Source organism: Urocitellus parryii, chromosome 11 (assembly GCF_045843805.1).
Source record: "Urocitellus parryii isolate mUroPar1 chromosome 11, mUroPar1.hap1, whole genome shotgun sequence".
Taxonomy (NCBI): domain Eukaryota; kingdom Metazoa; phylum Chordata; class Mammalia; order Rodentia; family Sciuridae; genus Urocitellus; species Urocitellus parryii.
The window spans coordinates 50,309,810-50,334,027 of record NC_135541.1 but is presented as its reverse complement, the minus strand read 5'-3'; the positions used below and the strand labels follow the sequence as shown (position 1 = coordinate 50,334,027).

Sequence of the window (24,218 nt, the reverse complement as noted above, 5' to 3'; positions counted from 1 at the left end):
GGGGAAGTGCAAGCTAAGGGCTATACTGGGTGAAGAAAGGGAGGCATGAAACAGTAAGCATCTGCGAGATTCAGTGAACCGATTGGGACTGCTGGTCACAAAAGGTCAGGGAGAGAGGCAGATGAGGTCACTGAGAAGCAGGCAGGGACCAGCGTGTGGAGGATCTCATAGCTGTGCTGAATTGCCTGGGCTTCTTCCAGTAACCTAAAAAGACTTTTTGAAAGGTTCTAAGTGATGAAGGGACAAGGTCAGATTCTCCTTTTCAAAGAAGGTCTCTGATAAAATGGCTGGGGAAGTTCTGAGGACACATTAGGGGCAAGTCTTCCGGGAAACTCCCAAGAGCATCCCTCTCACACAGCACTTAAACACCATTGGACATATAATAAGGGTGGAGGCAAGGAAGCCCATCGGCTGAGGTGAGGGATTTGTTATCAAAACATAAATCAGATCCCCTCATTCTCCTGCTTCCCTTCCTTCCTCGGTGCATGGCCTTCCAGGATGCCCCTTCTCTGCCTTCTGTCACTCTGCATCCTTCACCAGCAATATTCTCTCCATCTTCTCTCCACACCAGCCTACTGTTCAGAGTCCAGCTCACTCTGCCTCCCTTTGAGGCCCTCATATGATTACAACTCCCAGTGGTCTCTTCCCTTAATAAATAAATCAAAATCAGAAGGCATTTTCTCTGAATCCCTGAAGTATCACACATACGCAGCATGCTTGTATGTGTGCACACATACGTACACACTCATACAGCATGCAGTATCCTGATGATGAATTGCCAGAAACCTGGGGCCATCCTTGTTTTGTGTCCTTTATTTCCCCCAACACATTCACTAATCACACAGCTTGAGCAGGCCTTCTCTGAAATATCTCTTGAATGTGACTATTTATATCCTGCATCCTCCTACATCAGCCATCTCCCTTGATTGAAAGTGACCCCCCTAATTAATCTTGCTCAGATCTCCCATTCCCATATATTATCCACAAGATAATAAAAGTGGTCTTAATAAAACACCACTTTTTTTGTAGCAGGAATGAGCCAAGGGGCACTCAACCCCAGCCCTTTTTATTTTTTGAGACAAGTTCTTACTAGGTTGCTTAGCACCTGTTAAATTGCTAAGGCTGGCTTTGAACTTGCAATCCTCCTGCCTCAGCCCCACAGGCCACTGGGATTACAGGTGTGTGCCACCATGCCTGGCATAAAATGCCACTCTGCATGAAACATGTCATCACCCCCCTCTCATGATATGGGTCTTGATTTCTTTATATGGTACAATGTTCTACAAAATCGGATCCATGATTATTACTAGTCCAATTTCATTTCTATTTCCCTGCATCACATTCACCTACAAACCTTTATAAATTCTGCATGCCGTGCCTGAATACTCTTGTACCCGCCCTTTGGCTAGCCAACTTTTATATATTCTCCCTATCTCAGTTTAGATACTTACTCTTTTTCTGGGACTTTCTAATACCAAAATAGATATTTTTCCTGTGTGATACCAGATCTTCCTAAGCTATCATCACTTTTTAGAGCTTGGGTCTCTAGCTGACAACAATGAAACTAAATCCAATTATTTAAGCAGTGCAGAAATACTTTAAATATCAGGCAGCTGACAGCACATCTGTGTGCTGAATAAAGGAGTTTGGAAGCTACCTCTCCAGTGTTAATGCCATAGGTTTCACTATGGAGTGGTTTCAGTGCAGACACCTGGACTTCATGGATGACCAGAAGTACCACTGAAGCTGTATGCTGGGTGCTGACACTGACACCTCTCCCCCTGCCTCAGATGGGTGGGGCCAAGTTGCCAGGACCATGCCCTGGCTGTAGGCAAGCTGAGAAACCAAGATCCTGTTATCTAACTTGGGGATGGCTCAGATTAATTGTTATACCATTTTGCTGGAGAACAGCTGTAGTGTTGGTAGTCATAACCATTTATTAAATGTAAAATCATTCATTTTTCAAAAAGTATTAAAGTTGCAGATAGTTTTTATCTTGACAATTTTCCAGAGACTCCTGTGGACATCATGTTTGTGCCTAATAATAACAGGGGCTTAATATGAGAATGGAAATGTGAATGAAATAGTTCTATATATACTCTCTGAGCACAGAACATACACCAACAGACAGGAAGCTAGGATGGAGAACAGGCAAACTTCAGTAAGGACATGAAGAATTTTATCCTCAGTGAAAGGATACAGGCAGAGTCCTCAGCCTCAATAGAAAATTTTAAGCACTGAAAGGTACCAATAAAGTTGCCAGAGAGGGTTCGAGTTGCTACAATGTGCTTCCATAACATTCCATACTTCTCCACTCCTAGTACTACCCAAACTTTATTAACTGGTTTATTAGTTCCCTGTTACGCTAACAGAGTTTTCAGATCTATGGAGAGAGGGACAGTACCAATATCCATCCAGTCTGCAGATGGCATGTAATGGATTTTTTAAATAAATGAGTGAATAAATAAATGAAGGAGATAAAGATGAAGGCACAGAAGTGGTAGAGGGTGTGGGCATCAGAGATGGGTGCCAGGTTCCAGTGGGGTGACTCAGATCAGCTCAGGCCCCATGCTGGCCACTCCCACACAGTTCCTTTCTTTCCAATCCACTTCTCATTCTCCTTGGGAAGGATCGAGGACTCTGGAAAACAGCCAAGAAACTGTTATGGGAACAGCAAGCCCAAATAATGCTCAGGCATCAGGAGGATCTGAGCACTGAAAGCCACTTCTGTTCCCCCTCCTTCAGCGGAGGGGCGGAGAAGGGTTCCCAAAGCCATAACTCCTTTTAGGGGGATTTAGAGGCATACAAAAGCCCCTGGCTGAGGACTTGCTCCCTCATTCCTCAGTCGGTGCCAGAATTCTTGATCCTGCACTGGGAGAAAATGTCTATCCAGTAAGTATCTTGGGAGTTTTTTTTTTTTAATACCTTAGCAATGGCATTATATGGTGATGAAGAGCTTGTAACAAGGCGACACTGGTTAGTGACCTGTGTAAAGAAAACCCTTGGGTCATGATGCAGGAATTTCTCCATGCATCAAAGTAAATATACAGAATTTTGGTGAGGTTTGTGTGGCAGACTATAAGCATGAGGATTTCAGGCAGACTTGGGTTCCACTTCTTTCAGAGTCATTTACTAGCTGTGTGTCTGTGAGCAAATCACTTAACATTTTAAAGTCTAAACTACTTAACTTATTAAAGGTTTTCGATATGTAAAATGAGTATAACAATAATACTTACCTCATTGTGTTATGAATGAGCTAGGACCATACAAAGTTCTTCTTATGATATGTGGTACAAAGTAAATGCTTATTTAAAAAAGTGGTTCTAATTAGGAAGTCTGATGAGAGCTCCCACTCCAAGAAATCATAACATGGAGGCAAACACAGGCTGTAGGAATTAAGCAAAAATACAGAATCATTTGATCTGACTAGTTCTAGAAAAATACTATAGTTCTCAAGGTTTGGTAAAGAATTAGAAGATGAGAAGAAATGATAGTATAATATGGATAAAGGAAAGAGGATGAGGTATCTGACCTTAAATGCTGTTGTCTCCCAATCTGTAGGAGCCAGAGGAACGAGTCTCCCCATGAGGCCAGAAAGTCAATGATGCATTCAGCAGAGAGTGTCAATAGGGCAGGGTAATTCTTTTCTTTTTTTTTTTTTTTTTGATTCTTTTTAGTTATACATATAATCAATTAGTTATACAGTATAATCAATTTTGATGTAATTATAAAGGCATGGAATATATCTTATTCTAATTAGGACCCCATTCTTGTAGATAAACATGATGGTGGTGTATTCATGCATACATAGAAAAATTATGTCAGATTCATTTCACTATCTTTTCTTTTCCTATACTCCCTTCCTTCCCTCCATTCCCCTTTGTCTATATAATCTACCGAATTTCTGTTCTTTTCCTTCCCCAACCCATTGTGAGTTAGCTTCCACATATCAGAGAAAACATTTGACTTGGCTTTTGGGGACTGGCTTATTTCACATAGCCTTATAGTCTCCAGATCTATCTATTTACTGGAAAATGTCATAATTTAATTCTTCCTTATGGCTGAGTAATATGGAATATTGTGTATATATACCACATTTTCTCTATCCAATTTATCTGTTGAAGGGCCCATAGGTTGGTTCATTAGCTTGGCTATTGTAGATTGAGCTGCTATAAACATTGATGTAGCTGTGTCACTCTAGTATACTGATTTTAAATCCTTTGGGTATGTACACAGTGCGATAGCTGGGTAAAATAGTGGTTTCATTCCTACAGGTTTTTTGAGGAATTTCTATACGCCTTTCCAGAAAGGTTGCACCAATTTGCATTCCTACCAGCAATGTATGAATGTAATTTTCCCACATACTCACGAACATTTATTGTTACTTGTATTCTTGATATTTAAGGCAGGGCAATTCTTAAGAAAGGTTTTGTATAGGATCAAAGTTCAGGAAGATAAGTGATAGAGCAGATTTGTTGATTTGTCTTCAGAAATACAGGAAAACTGCAGATGACAGAATTGAGTCCCCTGTGACCAACTGACTTGAAAGGAGGAGCACTGAGCAGGGCCCCCCTTCTCTCCCTGAGTATGTCTCTCTCTCCACAAGCCCCAAGTGCTCCTTGCCAGATTGGCAGTAGCACATTGGCATGGAGCTGAGGCGCCTTCTCTCTTGGAGTGCTGCCTCTGTCTCCCTGTACTCTCTTCTTGAAGTATCAATATGAGCTTCTTCCTCATTGTTCTACCATTTCAGAGTGGAACACCCGGCTGGTGGCTACAAGAAGCTATTTGAAACTGTGGAGGAACTGTCCTCACCACTCACAGCTCACGTGACAGGTTGGTAACTACTGTGAACTGTCCTCACCACTCACAGCTCACGTGACAGGTTGGTAACTACTGTGAAGCCATCGTGTTTGCTGTGAGGTGTCTCTTCTCTGGCTTCCTATTCATTGGCACTGTCAGAACTGGCTTCCTCTCTGGGCTACAGGAAAGGAAAGCTGGAGGTTTAGGGTGTTTTGTTTTGTTTTGTTTTGTTTTGTTTTGTTTTGTTTTTTTGCCCAAGAACACATTTCCTCTCATTTGCCCTTACTTTACTTCTCTGATATAGAGAAGTACTACCTAACTGGAATTCCTTGAGAACCTGGACTACACCTATCTCATCTTCAAGTTGACAGAGCCCATCTCAGTGCCTGGCACATAGTAATCCCCATAAATAAAGTCTCTTGCTGGAGGGTTTGTGTGAGTGAGGGCCTCGTGACAAATATCTGGGAATATTACATTAAAGGATAGTGGGTTTCATGCCCATTTGGTTGGTTTGGGGACAGGCAGGTATAGGTATAGTCACAGCTCTATTATTTCGCCATCTGAAAATCCTAAAAAAATTACCTAAAACTTCTGAACCTCAATTCCCTCACCTACCAAAATCCAAAAATTCCTTCATGGGGATGTTGTAACTAAATGAGGTAATATAAATAGAATGACTAACCCAAAATCGGATACAAAGTGACCAATAGGTGGTAGTTATTATCACTATCGCCATCTTTGTCGAAAGACTCCATGTGATCCATATAGTCTCCTTGCTCAGTATTTTACAGGAAGGGTCAATGCCTGGGCAAAGCTCTTTCCTCCTCTTTAGAACGGATGAGGCAAATGATCTTTCTCCACATGATTCTGATGCTAACGATCTAGGCATTAGTAATAAAAACTTAGTATTATGCTTTTAGGTAATACATGCCTTCTTTTCAAGTTTTTATCCCATATCAGGTAAACTGCTGAGACTGATATATAGGGAATAATCCATTTGTTTAAAAAAAAATTCTAGTGAAAACTGAGCAAACACTGTACTTTTAAAAGGGTAACAGGACATAAACCTCACTGTGCAAGCAGAAAGTCCTTAAGGGCTATTATGGAAACCCTTCATTTTGCAGAAAAGGAAACTGAGGCCCAGTGAAGGCATGCAGCACATCCTGCACCAAAATCCAGGTCCTGACACTCAGCCCTATGCAATTTCTGCCACAGCAGGTCAACTTTCATCTGGACAGCAGTTCATACCCTCAACAGGATGGAATCCTACATTAAAACAAATAAACAAACAAAAAAACAGTATCCCTATTGTTTCATTTAGATGTTTCTTCTGTACGCACACCTTTCTTAATGACCTGATCTCAATTCCTAATCCATTCTGTTACCCTTTAATCTGCCCCCATGCATTAAGAAATTTGTGTTAAAAGTAAGAGGGCAGAAAAGTAAACAGACTGGTACCTGGGAAAGTTTTTTAAGTGGAGAATCCCATTCACCACAAGATGCTTTCCCTTCACTCCTTCTAGCCTCTTCTCCTAACTCTGAGGCATCGACAAGTTTTCCACCACCATGTCTCCTAGCAAAAGGGAGATTCCAGTCAGCAGACACCTTCTAAGTGTTATCTGGCATGAGGGCTAGGAGGGAAAGTCACTGCCAACTTTGTCCAGCAGAGGCTGCCCAATCAGGCTGCTAGTGCCATTACTCCAACTTAGAAGGGTCAAATCCAGCCCCAGGGCAGGAACAGGAAGCCATGTTCTATGTTTCACTTCATTACAGGCAGGATCCCTGTCTGGCTCACTGGCAGTCTCCTTCGATGTGGGCCAGGACTCTTTGAAGTTGGATCTGAGCCATTTTACCACCTGTTTGACGGGCAAGCCCTCCTTCACAAGTTTGACTTTAAAGAAGGACATGTCACATACCACAGAAGGTAAGAGAGAACAGGGTCCCAGCCTTTTCCTAGCAGTGGGACCTCAGTTACGTGCCTTTTAACCTTCTGAACCAGTAGGGGACCTCTATACCCACTTACTTCTCAGAATCTACCTAGATCAGGTGTCTACAGAGACACCTGGGACTATCATGAGATAATGAAGAAGTTAGGAACTAGAGGTCTGGGTTGGGACACACCTGCCTTCAAGTCCTACACCTACCAGGCACCACTTGCCTTGATAGGTGACCTCTAGCAAGATGTTGACCCTAATTCTCGGTTTTTTCATTTATAAAATGAGGAAAATAATACCATCTACTTGACAGGTTCATTACAAGGATTAAAGGAGTCCTCTGTGACCCCCCCCCACTCAATTTCCTAGGAAGCACAGAGTCAACACAAAAGTCACTGTGATGGTTATTATTATTATTATTGGGCCATTAGTTATGTTGATTCCTTTCCTGTTATAATCAGAAAGTACTAGAGTGACACAAAGGAGGGAAGGACCAAATATTTCATCAGGGGCCCAGAAAGAGTAGTTTTTTAAAAACATGAAGTTATTGCTAAAAGGCTTGAAAGTCTAAGCCAGCATTCCAGCAAGTCCCCCTGGCACAACAAGAAACACCTTGTCCTGTTTAATTATTCAGGCCTCTTAGTGACTTTATGGATCACCACAGATTTCAGGCATTTTGAAGAAACATCAAAAGGAAGCGTAACTGGAGATTTGAATTAGTCAGGATACCTTGGACAGTATTAGAAAAGAAACAGTTTACATCAAGCAAAACTTTAGCCATGAGAGCAAATTCTGGAGTTGAAATAAAGCTTTCATATGCCCTCTAAAGACCTCATTCCTCTTTACAAAAGTGCAAAAATCAGATTTTAATTGGCTCTTCATATGAGAAATCCTAGGCAACCCTTGCAGCTAGCCTTGGATATGGTTCAGCAGATCCGCCTGCTCATTGAATTCAAGAATACCTACTTTCAAAAGTACCACAAAATAAATTCTAAAATTGAATAAAAACACAGGAAGGATAGGTCCGTTGATAGGTTACAAGCTACAGGAAGCCAGAAGTACTATGTGAACTTCCTATAGGGTCAAGGGATGTGAGATGGAAAGCCCACTTTGTCCAACTCTGATCAACTAGAGTTGTAACCCAGCTAGGTCACATATGCCAATCACTTAACTTCTCTGAACCTCAATTTCCTCATCTGTCACTGTAAAGTTTAAAAGACTAAATTGAGCCTCAGAGCATGATATTATCTCTTTCCCTGCGGTCACTCCAAGAGGGAGAACTGACAATACTCTTCATTCTTCATGTGATGGCTTTACCATTCTGAATTGATGAAGGCACACTGAATGACCATTCTAAGTTGCACTTGGACTGCGTTGATCCTCTCCTTGTCTCCATGTTCTCCAGGTTCATCCGCACTGATGCCTACGTGCGTGCAATGACTGAGAAAAGGATCGTCATAACAGAATTTGGCACCTGTGCTTTCCCTGACCCCTGCAAGAATATATTCTCCAGGTCTCTGAAACTGCATGTTATTAAAGACATTTTACATCAGCCCTTTTTCTCTTATGACTTGAAAGTTGTTGAACTGAATAATTCATTTGTTTCTGCAGGTTTTTTTCCTACTTTAGAGGAGTGGAGGTTACCGACAATGCCCTTGTAAACGTCTACCCAGTGGGAGAAGATTACTATGCCTGCACAGAGACCAACTTTATTACAAAGATTAATCCAGAGACCTTAGAGACAATTAAGCAGGTAGGACACAGTGCTCAGGTATGTTGCTCAGGAGTTTAGAATGTGGAACTTGGAATTAGATCAACTGTGCAATTTGATGGAAAGAACATGAGAACAAGATCAAATTTAAAATCCTTGCTTTGTCACCAACTACCAGCTATGTGATATAGGACACACTTTGTTTCTTCATCTGCAATATTTTAAACATTTATATGGATTGGAGAAAAAACATATAAAATGCCTAATATATTCATTCATTTTTTTCATTTGTGATACAAATATTCATTAAGGGCTTTCCATGTGCCAGAACTTTTGCCGGATACAAGAGATATATCAACATGATTCCTGAACTTCAAGGCTTTTACAGGCTATCATGGAACTTGAACCTACTGGGTGTTCAAAAATTTATAGCTATTATAAATTTAATATTGAAACCTTGCTTTCTGTGGTTCTAGAAAAATAGGTTGCACTAATTTGCTTCTTATTGTAGACATTTCTTATTAAAAATAATGCTATATCTTAAATACCACATATAAATATCAGTCATATTAGAAAGTAACATTTTTTTCTGAGAATTTAGGCAATTTCAATGCAATATTCCTTAAAACAGACTCATAATTTCAACCAATATTTATTGACACCAACTTGACAAGCAGCATTCTTGCCCTGAGGAAGCTTAACATCTAGATGAAGAAATCAAGCAAGAATACAAATTTAAAATATAATAGACATCAAATGTGATGAGTCCTTTAAGAAAAGAAAAACCTTCTAAGAATGCACAGATAAGAAATTATTTCTGGCAGTAGTTGAGGATCTAAGCAAGGACAGATCAAGCAGGGGTCAAAGAATTTGCATTTGAGCTGCAATCTTAAGGCAAGTACAGGTCCTGTGAATTTAGAGAAAAGACAATCTGGATGGAATAGTAACATGAGGGAAGGCACAGAGGTGGGAAAATAAAGGACATGTCCAAAAGTAATCTCTTTGGGCTAGAATTGCAGTGTTTCTCAGTGGGGGCACTAGCAGCACTGGGCAGGAGGTGACTCATCCTGTAGGGGCTCTCCTATGCATCATAGGGGTTTGGTGTCCCCGACCTATCCACTAAATGCCAGTCGTGTCCTCAATCACTGCTCAAACCCAAAATGCCTGTGACATTTCTAGATCTCCCAGTAGGGGGCAACAACACTCCCATACCAGAGCTACTCATCTAGAATATGTAATGTCAAGGAGAACAGGATAGGGTGAAACTAAAAGCTTGAATAACACACTAAAAATTTGGAATCAGTTGCTTAGCTAATGAAAAACTACTGAAAGTCTTAACTCAAAGAAGTGGCATAAATAGAGCTGTACTTTAGGACGTTTAATTGAGAAGCTACATATGGGCTGAATGGGAGAGTAAAAGAAATACGTATACCAGCTAGGAGATCAGTAAAGACTACAGATTACAATAAAGTTCTCTGTATTTCAGAAAGCTAGGAGAAAGGATTTAGAATACCTTCACATAAAGAAATGATAGATGTTACAGGAGATAGATATGTTTAAACTGATTTAAACATTAGGCATTATATACACATATTGTAATATCACATGGCACCCCACTAATATGTACAATTTTATGCTTTTATATATCTGCTAAAAGTAAATTTAATAATTGAAAATATCAGAGCTACAAATGCAGTGGTAACAGAAAGGAAAAAATATCCCCAACACTGAGTCTCAATATCACATACTGATCTATAATTCTTGACAGACATACTTACTGCATCTTGACATATACTCCCAAAGCTATTGGGAGTATAAAGAGCTCTTTCCTGTTGATACGTGTATAACCATGTTCAAGTTTGTGTGGATCATTTAGAGAAGAAGTGAAGTTGAATTTCTAAAAGATTAATTTGCTCTGAAATGAATCCATATTCCCATTACATAGTACTTTAATTAGAAATGTAGAAGCTGTGATATGTCTCCAGAAAACTTTGTTATAGGTCCCATTGTGCATACCACTGTACCCTGGCTTCACATAAAAATATAATTTGAAAATTTTTATTTATTATAACTGACATAACCTCCCAACTAGTCAGTACTTTTGCCTCCAGCTGATGCCCTTAAGTATAATTTCCTTACTGCAGCAGAAGCCTTTGCTCTGAAATGCAAACATTCATGTGTTACTCAATCTAGGTCCCCCATGGTTTCAGAGGAAAAGTCCAAATGGGGAGGTGCTGGCCACTCTCACCTCTCCTCTTCCGTTCACACCTTCACACCAGCCATGCTGCATAACCTGGTAATGCCCAGAGAGCATATGCATTTCATAATTCTGTGTCTTCACATTAGGATTCTTGCTTCCTAACACACACACCTTACTTTGCCTGGTTAACTTCTACTCACCATCAAGAATTAACTGGGGGCTAATAGGAAGCTTGGGAAGCTGCCTAATCCCCCAGTCTGGGTTAGATAGCATTTCTCTGCAGGTACTGTGTTGCACTCACTGTCCTTTATGAAAGCTTATTGGTCTAATGCAGTGCTGTCCAATAGAACTTTCTATAATGATGGAAATGTTCTCTGATCACATTTTACAATGCTAATGAACACTGTAAGTGTGGCTAATGTGACTGAGGAGCTAAATTTGAAATTTTATCTAATTATAATTTACATTTAAATTTCTACACATAACTACTGGCTATCACATTGACAGGATAGGTCTAGACCAAAGTTCTTAAAAGTAAGGATCTTCTGTTTTCCTAGATCCTGGCACAGTGCCTGGCATACTAGATAAATCCCAAAGTTCCTTTCAGTTCCAAATACATATGTTGAACACACTGGGCTTGGTATTTAGGTTGTCCCATGCCAAATTGTAATTTTTATTATGAAAAATTATCAAATAGCAAGAATTTTACACAATTCAATATAGTACAATTAAAGACATATAAAGAAGTCACAGGTCTCAAGTTTATCATTGTTAAAGATCAAGGTGTAGTTGCAAAAAGAAACTCACCAGAGCACTATATGGTATACTTCAAGGAATGAACACAGTCATAGAACTTCAGATTTCAGAGTCCATGTGGGGGTCAGAGGAGAGTTTTGCACTAATGGTGGGACTTCAGGCAAAGCTGAAAGAGGGTTGGATCCAGAGAGATGAAAAGAAAGACAAAGTGCACTTATAGCAAGGATGCAAGGGGTTAATGATGGGATGAGACCTAGGGACAAAGGTGTGATCCTCTTTCTCTTAACATGGATGGTGTTTTTTTCTCCTTCCCATAGGTTGACCTTTGCAACTATGTCTCAGTCAACGGAGCCACTGCTCACCCCCACATTGAAAGTGATGGAACCGTTTACAACATTGGTAATTGCTTTGGGAAAAACTTTTCAATTGCCTACAATATTGTAAAGATTCCTCCACTGCAAGCAGGTGAGTTTATCAGTTTTTCTTTTTCTGAAAATATGTATCTACATTGTGGAAAAAACTACTGAAAATATGGTATGTTAAATTTCTCTCAAACTAAAAAAATGCTCTCATCCCTATATATCAGGATACTAGTGCTCAAAGGTACTACAGGATATGCTATCAGGATACTAATGCTCAAAGGTACTACAGCAAGAGGTGACAACTTGAAACCACAGAAAACAAGAGGTCAAGTTCTCTTCCATGGTGTTTCATCAACTAGTGTATATGTGGATTTATCATGTACAATTTAGATTCAAATTCAGCAAACATGTATTGAGCAATTATTCATGGGCCAAGCAAATTTAAAATTAAATAAACATATATGTGTAATATATATATATATATATATATATATATATGAAAGTGGACTATTTTGTGTTTAATTCCCCAAACTAAAAACAAGTCTAGAAAAAGATTTAAAGTAGGACAATCAAAAATTCTCCATTCAACTTCCATTCATTATCAGGTCCATTGACAATCCTCTCAATGATAGACTTGGATTCATGTAAAGTTTTGTTTGGTATGTCTTAGTATGGTTCTTAAAGAGGAGGCTACAGACCAGCAGCATCAACTGGAAATTTGTTAGAAATAGAAATCTTAAGCCCCACTTCAAGCAGACTGGATGAGACATCTTTGGAGAAGGACCTACAGTCAGAATTTCAGGAAATCATTTATGTGTATTTCTGATGCACGCTAAGGTTTGAAGACCAATAACTTGGTAATAAATGAACTTTAATGTGCATAAGAATTATCATATAGGGTTGTGGATATAAACCCATCTACGTTGTAATTTAGGCATCTTAAGATGCTATAAAAGGCGTTTTGACCATACCAAAATTTTGCCTCTGACTTAAAACCCATCTCCATTTGTCATGGAATGTGACTCCATAACACTCTTCCACAGACATACTGGAGTGCACTTTTCCAAATCTGCTGCTATTTGGATTTTCCTGGGTGATTGCAGCTTCATGTGAAATTTCCTAAGAGATGACAATGACTGAGAAAAACCTCTGAATTCAATATCTGAAAATGTATTTCTTTGCTTGTATAAGCTGTTCTAAATGCTTTGTATTTTTTTAAAAAAAATAAGAGGCTCTTCCAAAGCCTTTTAAAACCACTTTATTTCAGACAAGGAAGATCCAATAAGCAAGTCAGAGATCGTTGTACAATTCCCCTGCAGTGACCGATTCAAGCCATCTTACGTCCATAGGTAACTTGAAGGCCTGCCATGAATCTTCAGGAAAACTCAAGTTTAAAGATCTGCTTTGCCTACCTTTTGATACCAATTCTGATCACGATGTTTTCTTGCAGAGATTTAAATTTAAACATAATTAATTTCATGTAGGCACTGTTGATTCATGTAGCTAAACATACCTTGTGTATAGATGTTTCTTTGTGCATTGAGACTCAGCCCTTCAATTCACAAGCCCATTTCCTTTTCAGTTTTGGTCTGACCCCCAATTACATCGTTTTTGTGGAGACACCAGTCAAAATAAACTTGTTCAAGTTCCTTTCTTCATGGAGTCTTTGGGGAGCCAACTACATGGACTGTTTTGAGTCCAATGAAACCATGGGGGTAAGTCTGATCTATTTGTCACTTTGCTGATGCTGAAAAAGGTATTTCATAATGTACACTTCTCGCCTTTCTAAATGCATCAAAATAGTTTCCTTACTTCTCAAGGTTTGGCTTCATATTGCTGACAAAAAAAGAAGAAAGTACCTTAATAATAAATACAGAACCTCTTCCTTCAACCTCTTCCATCACATCAACACCTATGAAGACAATGGGTTTCTGATTGTGGACCTCTGTTGCTGGAAAGGGTAAGAGAGGATATTGGGTAAATGATCCATCTCCAGCAGCTTCTGGACCATAAGGGGCTCTTGGAGAGATGTTAATTTCAATGTTCAACCCAAATCACATCTCACAAAGCAAGAGATATGCAGAAGTCACGAGGTGTAATTGAAAAAGCAGTATGGAGTTTAAGTAATTATAAATACATACCGGGGATCAGTGACTGAAGACAAACTAGGTCCATGTATCAGACCTAAAAATAAAAGGTTCTGTGACCTGAGACATGAACTTAAACTTTCTTAAACCCAGCAAGAACTCTAAGGAGCCTTGAACCCTACTCACTCTGAGATTGGGAGAGAGAGACACTTTTTTTTTTTTTTCAAATTAGCCAAGTCACTAAAAACATAATAGCTCCTAAAGACACAAATATAGTGTTGACAGAAAAGCAGAAAAGCAAAAAGTATCTGAAGCTGCTGCTTTTAAAACATAACCACAAGGCAGGTTTCTCTGTTTTCACCCAGCATGGGCTAGAGGAAAGTCCTCTAATACACCTGTGTCATTAGCAGTTGGTGAAGAACGTGTGCTTTTAAGAGTCAGGAATCATCTCTCTAAAATTATTTATAACTGTGTTCATGATTGACTTCCTATTTTGCAGATTTGAATTCGTCTATAATTACTTATATTTAGCTAATTTACGTGAGAACTGGGAAGAGGTAAAAAAAAATGCCAGAAAGGCTCCTCAACCGGAAGTTAGAAGATATGTACTACCTTTGAATATCGACAAGGTAACCTTTTTCCCCACGGATTTCAGATATAACCAGGATGCTTCATCTCTCTAACAAATGTTGTCTGGCTTCATGTTTATATATATATATGGTATTAAAATTTCAGATCTGGAAGGAACTTTAAACATAAACTGACTAAACTCCCCTCGTTTTTGAAACAAGAAAACTGAAGCTCAGAAGAGTGATCTAACTTAGCACAAGCCAACTGCAGCAAAGCCAGGACAAAAACCAGGTTCCGTGATTCTAAATCTGCTGCTATTTCAGTTACAAAATCCTTTTAAAAATATACTTTCTCAGTGAATAGTGGAGACCCGCTGGTTTCTAGGATCCTTTATCAATAGCATTCTTGAAATATTTGAAATTTTGGAGCAATGAAGTATCAAAAAAATAACTTTGTAGGGTAATCAGTGAATTATTTTGATTTTCTATTAATGTGAAAATATCACTAGAGGACAAAAATCATTAATAGCATTAGACTGCTGTAGGGAAGTTCAAACTTCCCCTCTGAAGGTTTGGTAACTGAAACAAACTGACAATAGATTAGCAAGAGAACAGGCATGCAAATTTATTAATATGTACATGCTCTATAAAATATGAAATTCAAAGCAGGGCCTGGTGGTTGAGATTCAAATACCCTCTTCATAGCAGAGAGGAAGTTGGGGGCTACAGGCATGTGTAGAGAAGAAAAACGATTTTTAGGGGAAATGATTGAGACTCTAGGATAGACAATGGCCAGAAACAAAGTTCTTCTAGATTCCAGGTCTGGTATTTGATTTTCAGTTTCTCTGTGATACTAGTTTAATCTTCCCAGTGAAATAGAATTTCAGCAGGAAGATTTAAGGCAATTGCTTTCCTCTTTGCTAGATTGGGTCTTTAGGTAGAGAAGAGAACTTTGGAGAAAGCCCTGCCCTGCATTTGCAGCTTCCCAGAAGTCAGTGGCATATTTTGGTATGTTGTTTTCTGAGCCCCAACACAGTCATCGCTTTTTCTTCTCTGTATTCACTACCTATCTTTTCAGAATAATCTGAGTTATAATCAAAATTTTTAATGTGAAAAAAGCTAAATTCATAAAAAATATAACTTTCACATATAAATACATGAACATACACTCTCCTTTATGTCTATGTGCTCTCTAGTTGCACAAAAAGAGTTGAGGCAGCTGTGTGAAAGGTAAATCTTTGAACCAAAGGCTTATATCAGATGTAGTGGAAAAGAAACCCAATTTAGAACCAGATGCTACTGCTCTTAAGCAGGCTTAAAAACTCTTTAAGGAATAAGAACGTGCAAGAGGTTAAGGTTAGACACTAATGTAGGCAAGAATTTCTACAGTCAAGGAGGAGTTTAAAAAGCAAGACCTAATATGAAAATGTTACATGGTCTCTGGAGCTAGTTCATTAGGAGCCTAAGGGAGAGGGTATCAGCCACAGAGATCAGAAAGATGGGCTGGCGTGATAGTATAAGGGGCTTTATAAGCCTTTGGATGATTTTTAAATGAAAAGGGGCAGTTGAAATTTTGTTTCGTTTTGTTTTGTTTTGTTTGCTACCAGAGATTGAACCCAGGACTGCTTAACCATTGAGTCACATCAGCAGCCCTTTTTGTATTTCTTTATTTTGAGACCGGGTCCTGCAAAATTGCTTAGAGCCTCACTAAGTTGCCGAGGCTGGCTTTGAACTTATGACCTTCCTGCCTCAGACTCCTGAGCTGCTGGGGTTACAGGTGTGCACCACCATGCCTGGCCCCATTGTTGTATTTTAAATGTTAGGGATGCATATGACATGACAGGGTATATGTTTCCTAAAGGTCCACCTGGCACATCATGGAGCACAGATGGGACAGTGGAGAGACTAGCATAAATACAATGGAGCACATAAAATACAATGAATACCTGAATAAAAGAAATGGCAACTGAGAGACAAAGGAAAGTATAAAGTTGAGAAATATGTAGGAAGTGGAATCCGCAAGAGTCAATATCAAGTTATATGTGAAGGAATTTGGAATAACTTTCAGATTTCTTCCCAGAGCAATTGGATGAATGATGATACAATTCACTGAATTAGAAACATAGAAGTAGCAGGAGCTGGTTTGCAAGAAATAGAGTAAGATTTATTTTATAATTCCTAGTTAGAAACACCTTATGGTCATCTCAGCAGAAATGTTCAATAGGCAACTGACATACAGAGACCCAGAGGTTCAGAACATGGATCCTGGTGGGCCACCAGTCAATCAACAGGGCACCCAAGCGCTTTTGCCTTTCCCTGAGGAACCACAATTCCTGCACGTAGCTGAATGCTCATAAACATTTATCGAAAGAATGGGCCAGTTGATTTGGGGAAACTTATTTTACTACTAATAGTAAAAATCACAATCATCTTTAAGAAAATAAAAGAGGATCATTTAAGTAGCCACATTCAAAAATGAGGAAAAAGGAGAGTTGGTCATCACTGGTTGACCATCATGGGTCATCATTAGTTTTCATTTTACTGGACAGGTAATGGGAAGACAGTGAAGGTTTTTGAATAGAAGAAAAGCTGATAGTTACTGGTATTGAAATGAAGATCAAATATATAACAATAGATGAGACTTTAGAATAGGTTTTCTAAAAGAAACATAAAAAGATTGTTTACTTTTAAAATGGGGAATTTGGTAGCTAGCAAACACTGAGAAGAAAAGATAGCCAAATACAGTAGCTTAAGAAATAACCATATGCAGAAAGTAGTAGAAAAAAGGGTGCCAAAAAAAGAGCCACAAGAGAGCCCTAATTACCACTAAGAAAGGGAAATGCCAAATAGGAGAGGGCAGGAGAGGGGTTGAAGAGAGCCATAAGCTACATACAGGTGGAAAAGAATGAAAACAATAAATGCTTGATTTGGTGATTTGCAAGGGAATAGAGCAAGAGAGGTAGGCATCAAGTTTCAGGGGCAGCAGGTGGCTAGGATGTGGGAGCAGTACTTAGACTACCCAAAGTTTGATAATGAAAGGAAATATAAAAAGGCCATTAATTAAAAGGAGAGGTAACAACAGATCAAGGAAAGGAAGAGAGACTGAGAATATAAAATGAGTGAAGTTTTTATCTAATAATTAAGATAATGGTGATATCTTTAAAATACATCTTTATTATTTTTGAAAAGCTGTAGGATAGAGTCTCTGTAGTAAGACTTCTGAGTCAAAGGGTAAAGGTATCTATGAGGATAAATGAAATCATTGAAGGGAAGATCTGGTTTGTTGAGGAAGACAAAGTTGATATTACAGATTTCTTATAATAAAAAGCAAATTTAGTAATAGATTAAAAAGATACAACACTAAAATAAGTCAGCTTAAAACCATGTAAATAATAGGTTTGACAGACCTTTGTGCTTACCATACACAGGTATATAAGTATATCAGCTATAAACACTCTTCTCCCCAACATCACCACTAAGTGCTTTGAGATCCCATTTCACAACATCTACTTCCCTATTTGATCATCACTTTCTTCTCCTGAAAATCTTCCACTATTTACTCTTAATCCATAATCCATTTCTAGAAATTCCCTTTATCCTTTCCTCAGAATGTTCCCTCCACACTGTTTAACTAAAATCTGGCTTGTTCTCTAGGGCACTGGTCTCCCAAGAGCAACTTTTAGGGGTGGCACTTTCTCCTCTGCATAAAGAGAGCAGAGCAGATTAGGACAGCACCTGTTCCACTGGCCTGAAGTTGAATTAGGTGTTCTTGTTCCTGTTGGCTGTTTCCATACCATTGTTTCCTCCATCCACTCTCAAAATCCCCATCATTTCAGCTATTCTGGTAGCCAAGTGACACATACATAAACCCATACATACAATCCTCATTATTATTGTCTTTGACTAGCTGCCACTTCCTCTCCTTCCTGGCTCAGTGTCACTGTCTTCCCAATTCTATGCCTGTCCCTTAATTCTTGGTGATTTCAGTCTGCACACTGCAGTTGATTCTTCTGACAACCTGACCTCTTAGTTGCTTGACCTCTCCACTGATGTTATCTTTATCTCACCATTCACTCCCCAAAGTCGTGCTCTTGACCTTGCCATTGACTATGATTGTGTTCCATCTATGATCTGTTTCATGCAAGACATACTCATACCTTTTGTCTATTAATTCACTTGCCCTACTGCAACTTCTGCCATGAGCTTCCAATCCAGTGAACACAGTACTTTCTCATTATCACTCACTCCCCTAAAGGATTTGCCTTCCTCCTCACTCAAGTTGAATTCCACAGTCAATAATTATGACCAAGCCCTTACATAGAATCTCATTTCTTTTGCTTCTTTCCTGTTTATCAAACTTATCTACCCAAATCACAACCCTAATTAAGCTGGAATATCCACCCACTCCATGTTTGTACATCATAATCCAAACTTAAATGCTGCCAACACACAATCACATTGAGTGTTCCAATTTTAAATGTATTACCACAAACCTGACTGCCACATTTCCCAAGTTCACTTACTGTCTTATTTTGCTAGTTAAATATTCTACATCCTCCTCTGTTCAAACTTTTATCACCTCCCACCTCCCACCTCCACACTCAACTGTGGATGATGATTGTGCTTCCTATTCCTCTGAACAAAGAAATCAGAAAAGAACCATAGACTCTTGCTACCATATCTACCCACCAGCATCTGCACTCATATACTGAATTATCCATCTTCCTAACCAGAGCTAATCTCCCCATATCTCCTCACCCACTGAGGGACATGCTCCCCTCTCTCCTAGATCATCTCTTCCCTATGATTTCAATTGATCACTCATCAAGCTCTTAAAAAATCCTTCTCTTGACTACTTTTACCCCAACCAGCTACCCACATGTTCCTCCTCTTGTTGGGGGCACCAGGATTCAATCCTCGACCCCCCCACCATCTATCTGTGTATTCAGTTCCTTTCAAAGACTAATGCTTTAAAGTAGCCTACTTTTATATTTCCTATCTTTTCTTATACTTAAGGTTTTTATAACCTATTTCCAACTCCATATCTCCATCTCCAGATTGGATATCCATTAGGCATCTCAGGATTATTAAGACAAGACTTGAACTTCTCATCTTCTCCCACCTACAATAGTCATGACCTTTTGTGACAACACCAGCCTTTAATTGTTCAGGCCAGATGCCATGGTGTTAGGCTTGACAGCCCTCTTCCTTTGATATTTTCTCCATGAGGAAATCCCCTTGACTCCATCTCCCATGTCTCACGGACTCCAGGGCTACCAGCCTAGCTAGAACCATGGCTTTCTTTGGACTAGATTACTCTCAAGACAAACAGGTTTCCCTGATACCTCTCTTGCATCTCCATTAATCCCAAGGTAAGATTCAACAGAACAGCCGAAGTGATTCTTTTAAAAATAAATCACAGCATGTTACTCCTCTGCTCAGAAACCTCCAATGGCTTCCCATTACTCATTTATAGAGAAAGGCCAAGTCCTCATACCAACCTGTATGCCTCTACACAGTGTGGTCCCATCACTCATCTGCACACTCTTCTTTTTTCTCTCCCCCTTGCTCAGTCAGTTGCTGCACACTGGCCTCTTCGATGCTACTCAAGTACATTCAGGCACTTCTCAGACCTTGCACCATTTGTTTTCTCTGCTTGAATGCACTGCTAATTTCCTCATCTTCTAAGAGTTTTGTGTCAAATGCCACTTCAGCAAAGAGGCCTACCCTGACCACCTGTTAAAATTTCGGCCTCATGGAACCTTTATACTTCTGACTCTGCTTCTTCCACTCTTTTCACCCCACAGTCATGATATATTATGCACTTTACTTATTAAGTACATTTATTAATTTATTGTTAATCTTCCTTAAATAGGAATTTCATGAGGACAGGGACTTTACCTTCTGAAATATCCCAAATGCCTAGAATAGAGTTTATAATCAAGTACTAAAAGCATATACACAAGTAAACATATAATTACATATTTGATGAAAATATTAATAAATTAATATATTCTTAGAAAAAGCTCATGGTATTCATTGTTTTCATGAAATAATCTGAAATGTTTGCATGTATATGTTGGGGGGGTACTCACACATATTTACATGATCTAAGAGCTCTTAAAGAGCTCTTTCTTTCTTCTTTCTGCCCCCCACCCCCTTATGGCAACATAACTGCATGGAGTTTTTCAAAAAACCAAAAGGTATCCTAACTATAAAATAGATAAATACTCTTTCATCCCACAGGCAGTCGACATCTTTGCTGGTCTGCAGAAAGTATAATTTACTTATTTATCCATGTTTTTTTTTTTTTTTTTTGCAGAGGTCCTTCCTTGGAGTCCTAAATTTTCTTTGAAGACAGGCTCATTGTATAAAATGAGAATAATTCTACAAAATATTGAGGGCCTATGAGGTTCTGTGACTTCTCCAGCAGCCCCCAGCTGGTGCCTGGCACAGGCACAGACTGCTTGCCCACACAGCCCAGGCTTCCTCATCTAGTTTTCTACATTGCTCTTTCCTGAACATTGACCTGAGGAAAAAACAGGAGATAAAACGGAAGTCTGCACATACGGCTGTTCCAGAGTTGCTTCCTGCTCACTGAGGTTTCTGTTATCTTCTTTCTCAGGCTGACACAGGCAAGAATTTGATCACACTCCCCAACACAACAGCCACAGCGATTCTGTGCAGCGATGAGACCATCTGGCTAGAACCTGAGGTTCTCTTCTCAGGGCCTCGTCAAGGTAAGTTGATCTAGAGAACCCCTCACTCAGAAAAGAGCAAATGTTCTGCTCAGAGAGATGAACTCAGTGTTCCTAAGTGTGTGCTCTATTTTGTAGCATTTGAGTTTCCTCAGATCAATTACCAGAAGTATGGTGGGAAACCTTATACGTACGCCTATGGACTTGGCTTGAATCACTTTGTTCCAGACAGGGTAATTAATGCATCTTTCTAATATTGGAACAGTGAGTTGAGTCATATGCTAAGCAAATAAAGCATATTGACGGATTGATCGGTTGATTTTTCTTTCTTACAAGCAGCTCTGTAAGCTGAATGTCAAAACTAAAGAAATTTGGGTATGGCAAGAGCCGGATTCATATCCATCAGAACCCATCTTTGTTTCTCACCCGGAAGCCTTGGAAGAAGATGATGGTAATGAAAGAAATGAATATATCTGAACCCTCTTCTGATCAGAGTTCTGGGAGTTAGGTCCTTATGAGAAGAGTTAGGTTGATTATTCTCTAATGTTCAAAAATGATCCTAATACTAGGAAGGGACAATCATATTCACACATGAATTTCATCTCATGATCAAATCTTGTTGATTACTAATGGAAAAATGCTGAAGCACTATCTGGTATCTTGTTGGGGCATCAGTGTCTGCTCTAGATGCAGGAAAGGGGAAGAAAGGAGCCAGGCAGCAGGAATTCCATCCGGGTATTCACCCCCTCCTCACCAAGATACATTTCTGAAAAGAAATTGTGTTCTAGGAAGGGAAGCAGAATTTTCCAGCAGATAAAGAGAATGAGAGTACAGCTCTATGACTCTAGTTTTGATTTTTCTTTTAGTAAACATGGGCTAGAAAAGATCTAGCCACCGGTGGCCTATAAAAGAGCAACTCCATTACCAAGTATTAGTCTTAGTTAGCCATTAATTAGCAGGGACAGAGAGATATGGGAAATCACAGAGAAATTACATAAATGATTGTTGAGCCATTTCATGCTAAATAATTATATATATATCCCATTCAGACAAAAGTACAAAAAGGCTTATTCTCATTTTGTTGGAAGGAAGTCAGCATCCACATAGATGTTGGGAATTATGGCTATAATATACCTTATTGCTTTTAGTCTTTTAACATGTTTCTCACTTGATCATTACAATTTTTCTCAGTAGTTAGAACAAATGTTATATTCTTATGTTATAGATAAGAACAAAGATCCACTCATTTAATAAGTACTTAATGAGCACTTACTATGATCTAGTCATTGTAGTAGGATATTGGGAAATAGCTGTGAGCAAGACAGACATGATCACTCCCTTCTTGGAGCTTATAATTCAAGAAGGAAAAGTTTTAAAGACCCCTTCAGGTGGTCAGAGAAGCAAGTGGTAAAAGAAAACAAGAAGTCTGATTTTCTTTGTCAGTATAATACCTCTGATTTTATTTCAATTACATGTAATCCATGGTCCTAGGTTCTTTTAAATTTAAAACTGCCTTATGCACTTCTGATTAACAGGTGTAGTTCTGAGTGTGGTGGTGAGCCCCGGGGCAGGACAAAAGCCTGCATACCTCCTGATTCTGAATGCCAAGGATTTGAGTGAAGTTGCCAGGGCTGAAGTGGAGATTAACATCCCTGTTACCTTTCATGGACTGTTCAAAAAATCCTGAGCATAAGATGTGTTTATGGTGACAAAACTAAGAAAACTAGCTTCAGTTCTGCAATCAAATTTGTTCAATTTTAGCCTGTTATATGTTGTGTTTTTAACTTGCACATGCACACAATTTTGCAATGTCTTATAGAAGATTTCTGACTAAACAATCTCTTTAGAAAAAAGTATTTTCTTGATAAAATAGACCATAACTGAAAAATTCTTTTAATATTTAACAATCAAATAAGAAATTAATGTGGACTTATTAAACTGATTTTTGTTCCTATATAAAAGATAATTTTAGCTATCTGCTCTAATGTGTTTTTTTTAACATTTAAAACCCAAAGTCTTCTACATACCTTATTTGTATGTAGCTTTGCTGAGTCAAGGCAAAAAGGCTTAATTACTAAAGTAAAACCAAACTTTCCAGGGACTATCATTTAAGAGTACATAGCAATTGCTCTGTGTATATGTAACTGCTTAAAGATCCTTAATGAACTTTAATCTCTTTGTTCAATTTTTTTCAATTCCATGCTTAATTCCATTAAATATTGGCAGTTGCTACCACTTCTGATTTTGCAGTGAAAAAACCTATGTCTCATTGACTGCAGCCTCTCAATCAAATAACATCTCAGAGATTAAGTTATATATTTAAAGCTTATTTATGCCAACACAAGTAAAACATTAGTAGTGACTAATTTTTTAAAGCAGCATAAAATACAAATATCAAATTACAATCTGAGTGTGGGATAATATTGAGGGGTTATATTATGTTGCCTCTTCTTTTTCATTATATTTAAGCACTGTGCAATCATCTGACAGAAGGCAGAGAAAAAAAATTAACTCACTAACTTTCAAATATTAACACATTTTAAACACTTTGTATTTAAATTGCTCTCTTCTGTGCTATAGATCACAAGAAAGAATAGATAGTGGCAAGCAAATTATATTCTATATCTTAATACTTGTATTTATTTTATGCCCACAAGCATTACATATTATCATATTTAAAATGATCAGCGTCATGCTTGACTAGGTAAAAATAGCTTGAAGGAACAGATTGACCAGGGTACTTCAGACATCCATTTGATTTCTTTATTTAGGTAAGATGAAAACTCATTTTTTTAATTTTAAATACCTGTTGAAATATACTTCTTAAAGCAAAGCTAAATATAGAAATAAAATTTAGAAAGTAAAATTGCATAGTACTCCTCTAAATTCAGTTACTATTAAGATTTGAGTCTTTTCATTTTTTCTCCCTGCAGATTTTTAATATAATCATTATTTGTCTGTGGATAATTTATAAATAAATAAAAATATCAAACAATGAAAAGGGAAAATGCTAGAGAATTATGTAGAGCATTCACTGTAAATAAACATCAATCTAGCACTTTTTGCCCCTAGGCAGCACATGGACAGAATTTCACAAAGAA

The 24,218-nt window shown here is 38.5% G+C and overlaps 1 protein-coding gene across 2 annotated transcripts; it reads left to right on the top strand.

Annotated features, from left to right (window-relative positions):
- The first annotated feature begins 2,881 nt into the window (after positions 1–2,881).
- Rpe65 (retinoid isomerohydrolase RPE65) lies at positions 2,882–22,804 on the top strand. 2 transcript variants are annotated; one of them, XM_026409949.2, is made up of 14 exons: positions 2,882–2,892; positions 4,751–4,833; positions 6,574–6,724; positions 8,140–8,247; positions 8,346–8,487; positions 11,719–11,866; positions 13,031–13,112; positions 13,346–13,478; positions 13,584–13,723; positions 14,350–14,479; positions 21,045–21,159; positions 21,256–21,350; positions 21,457–21,568; positions 22,653–22,804. In XM_026409949.2, exons 1-14 carry the CDS (start codon positions 2,882–2,884, stop codon positions 22,802–22,804), a joined length of 1,602 nt encoding a protein of 533 aa, XP_026265734.1. The 2 variants fall into 2 exon arrangements, with proteins under 2 accessions (XP_026265734.1, XP_077647557.1); XM_077791431.1 differs by lacking the exon at positions 8,140–8,247.
- The last annotated feature ends 1,414 nt before the right edge of the window (positions 22,805–24,218 follow it).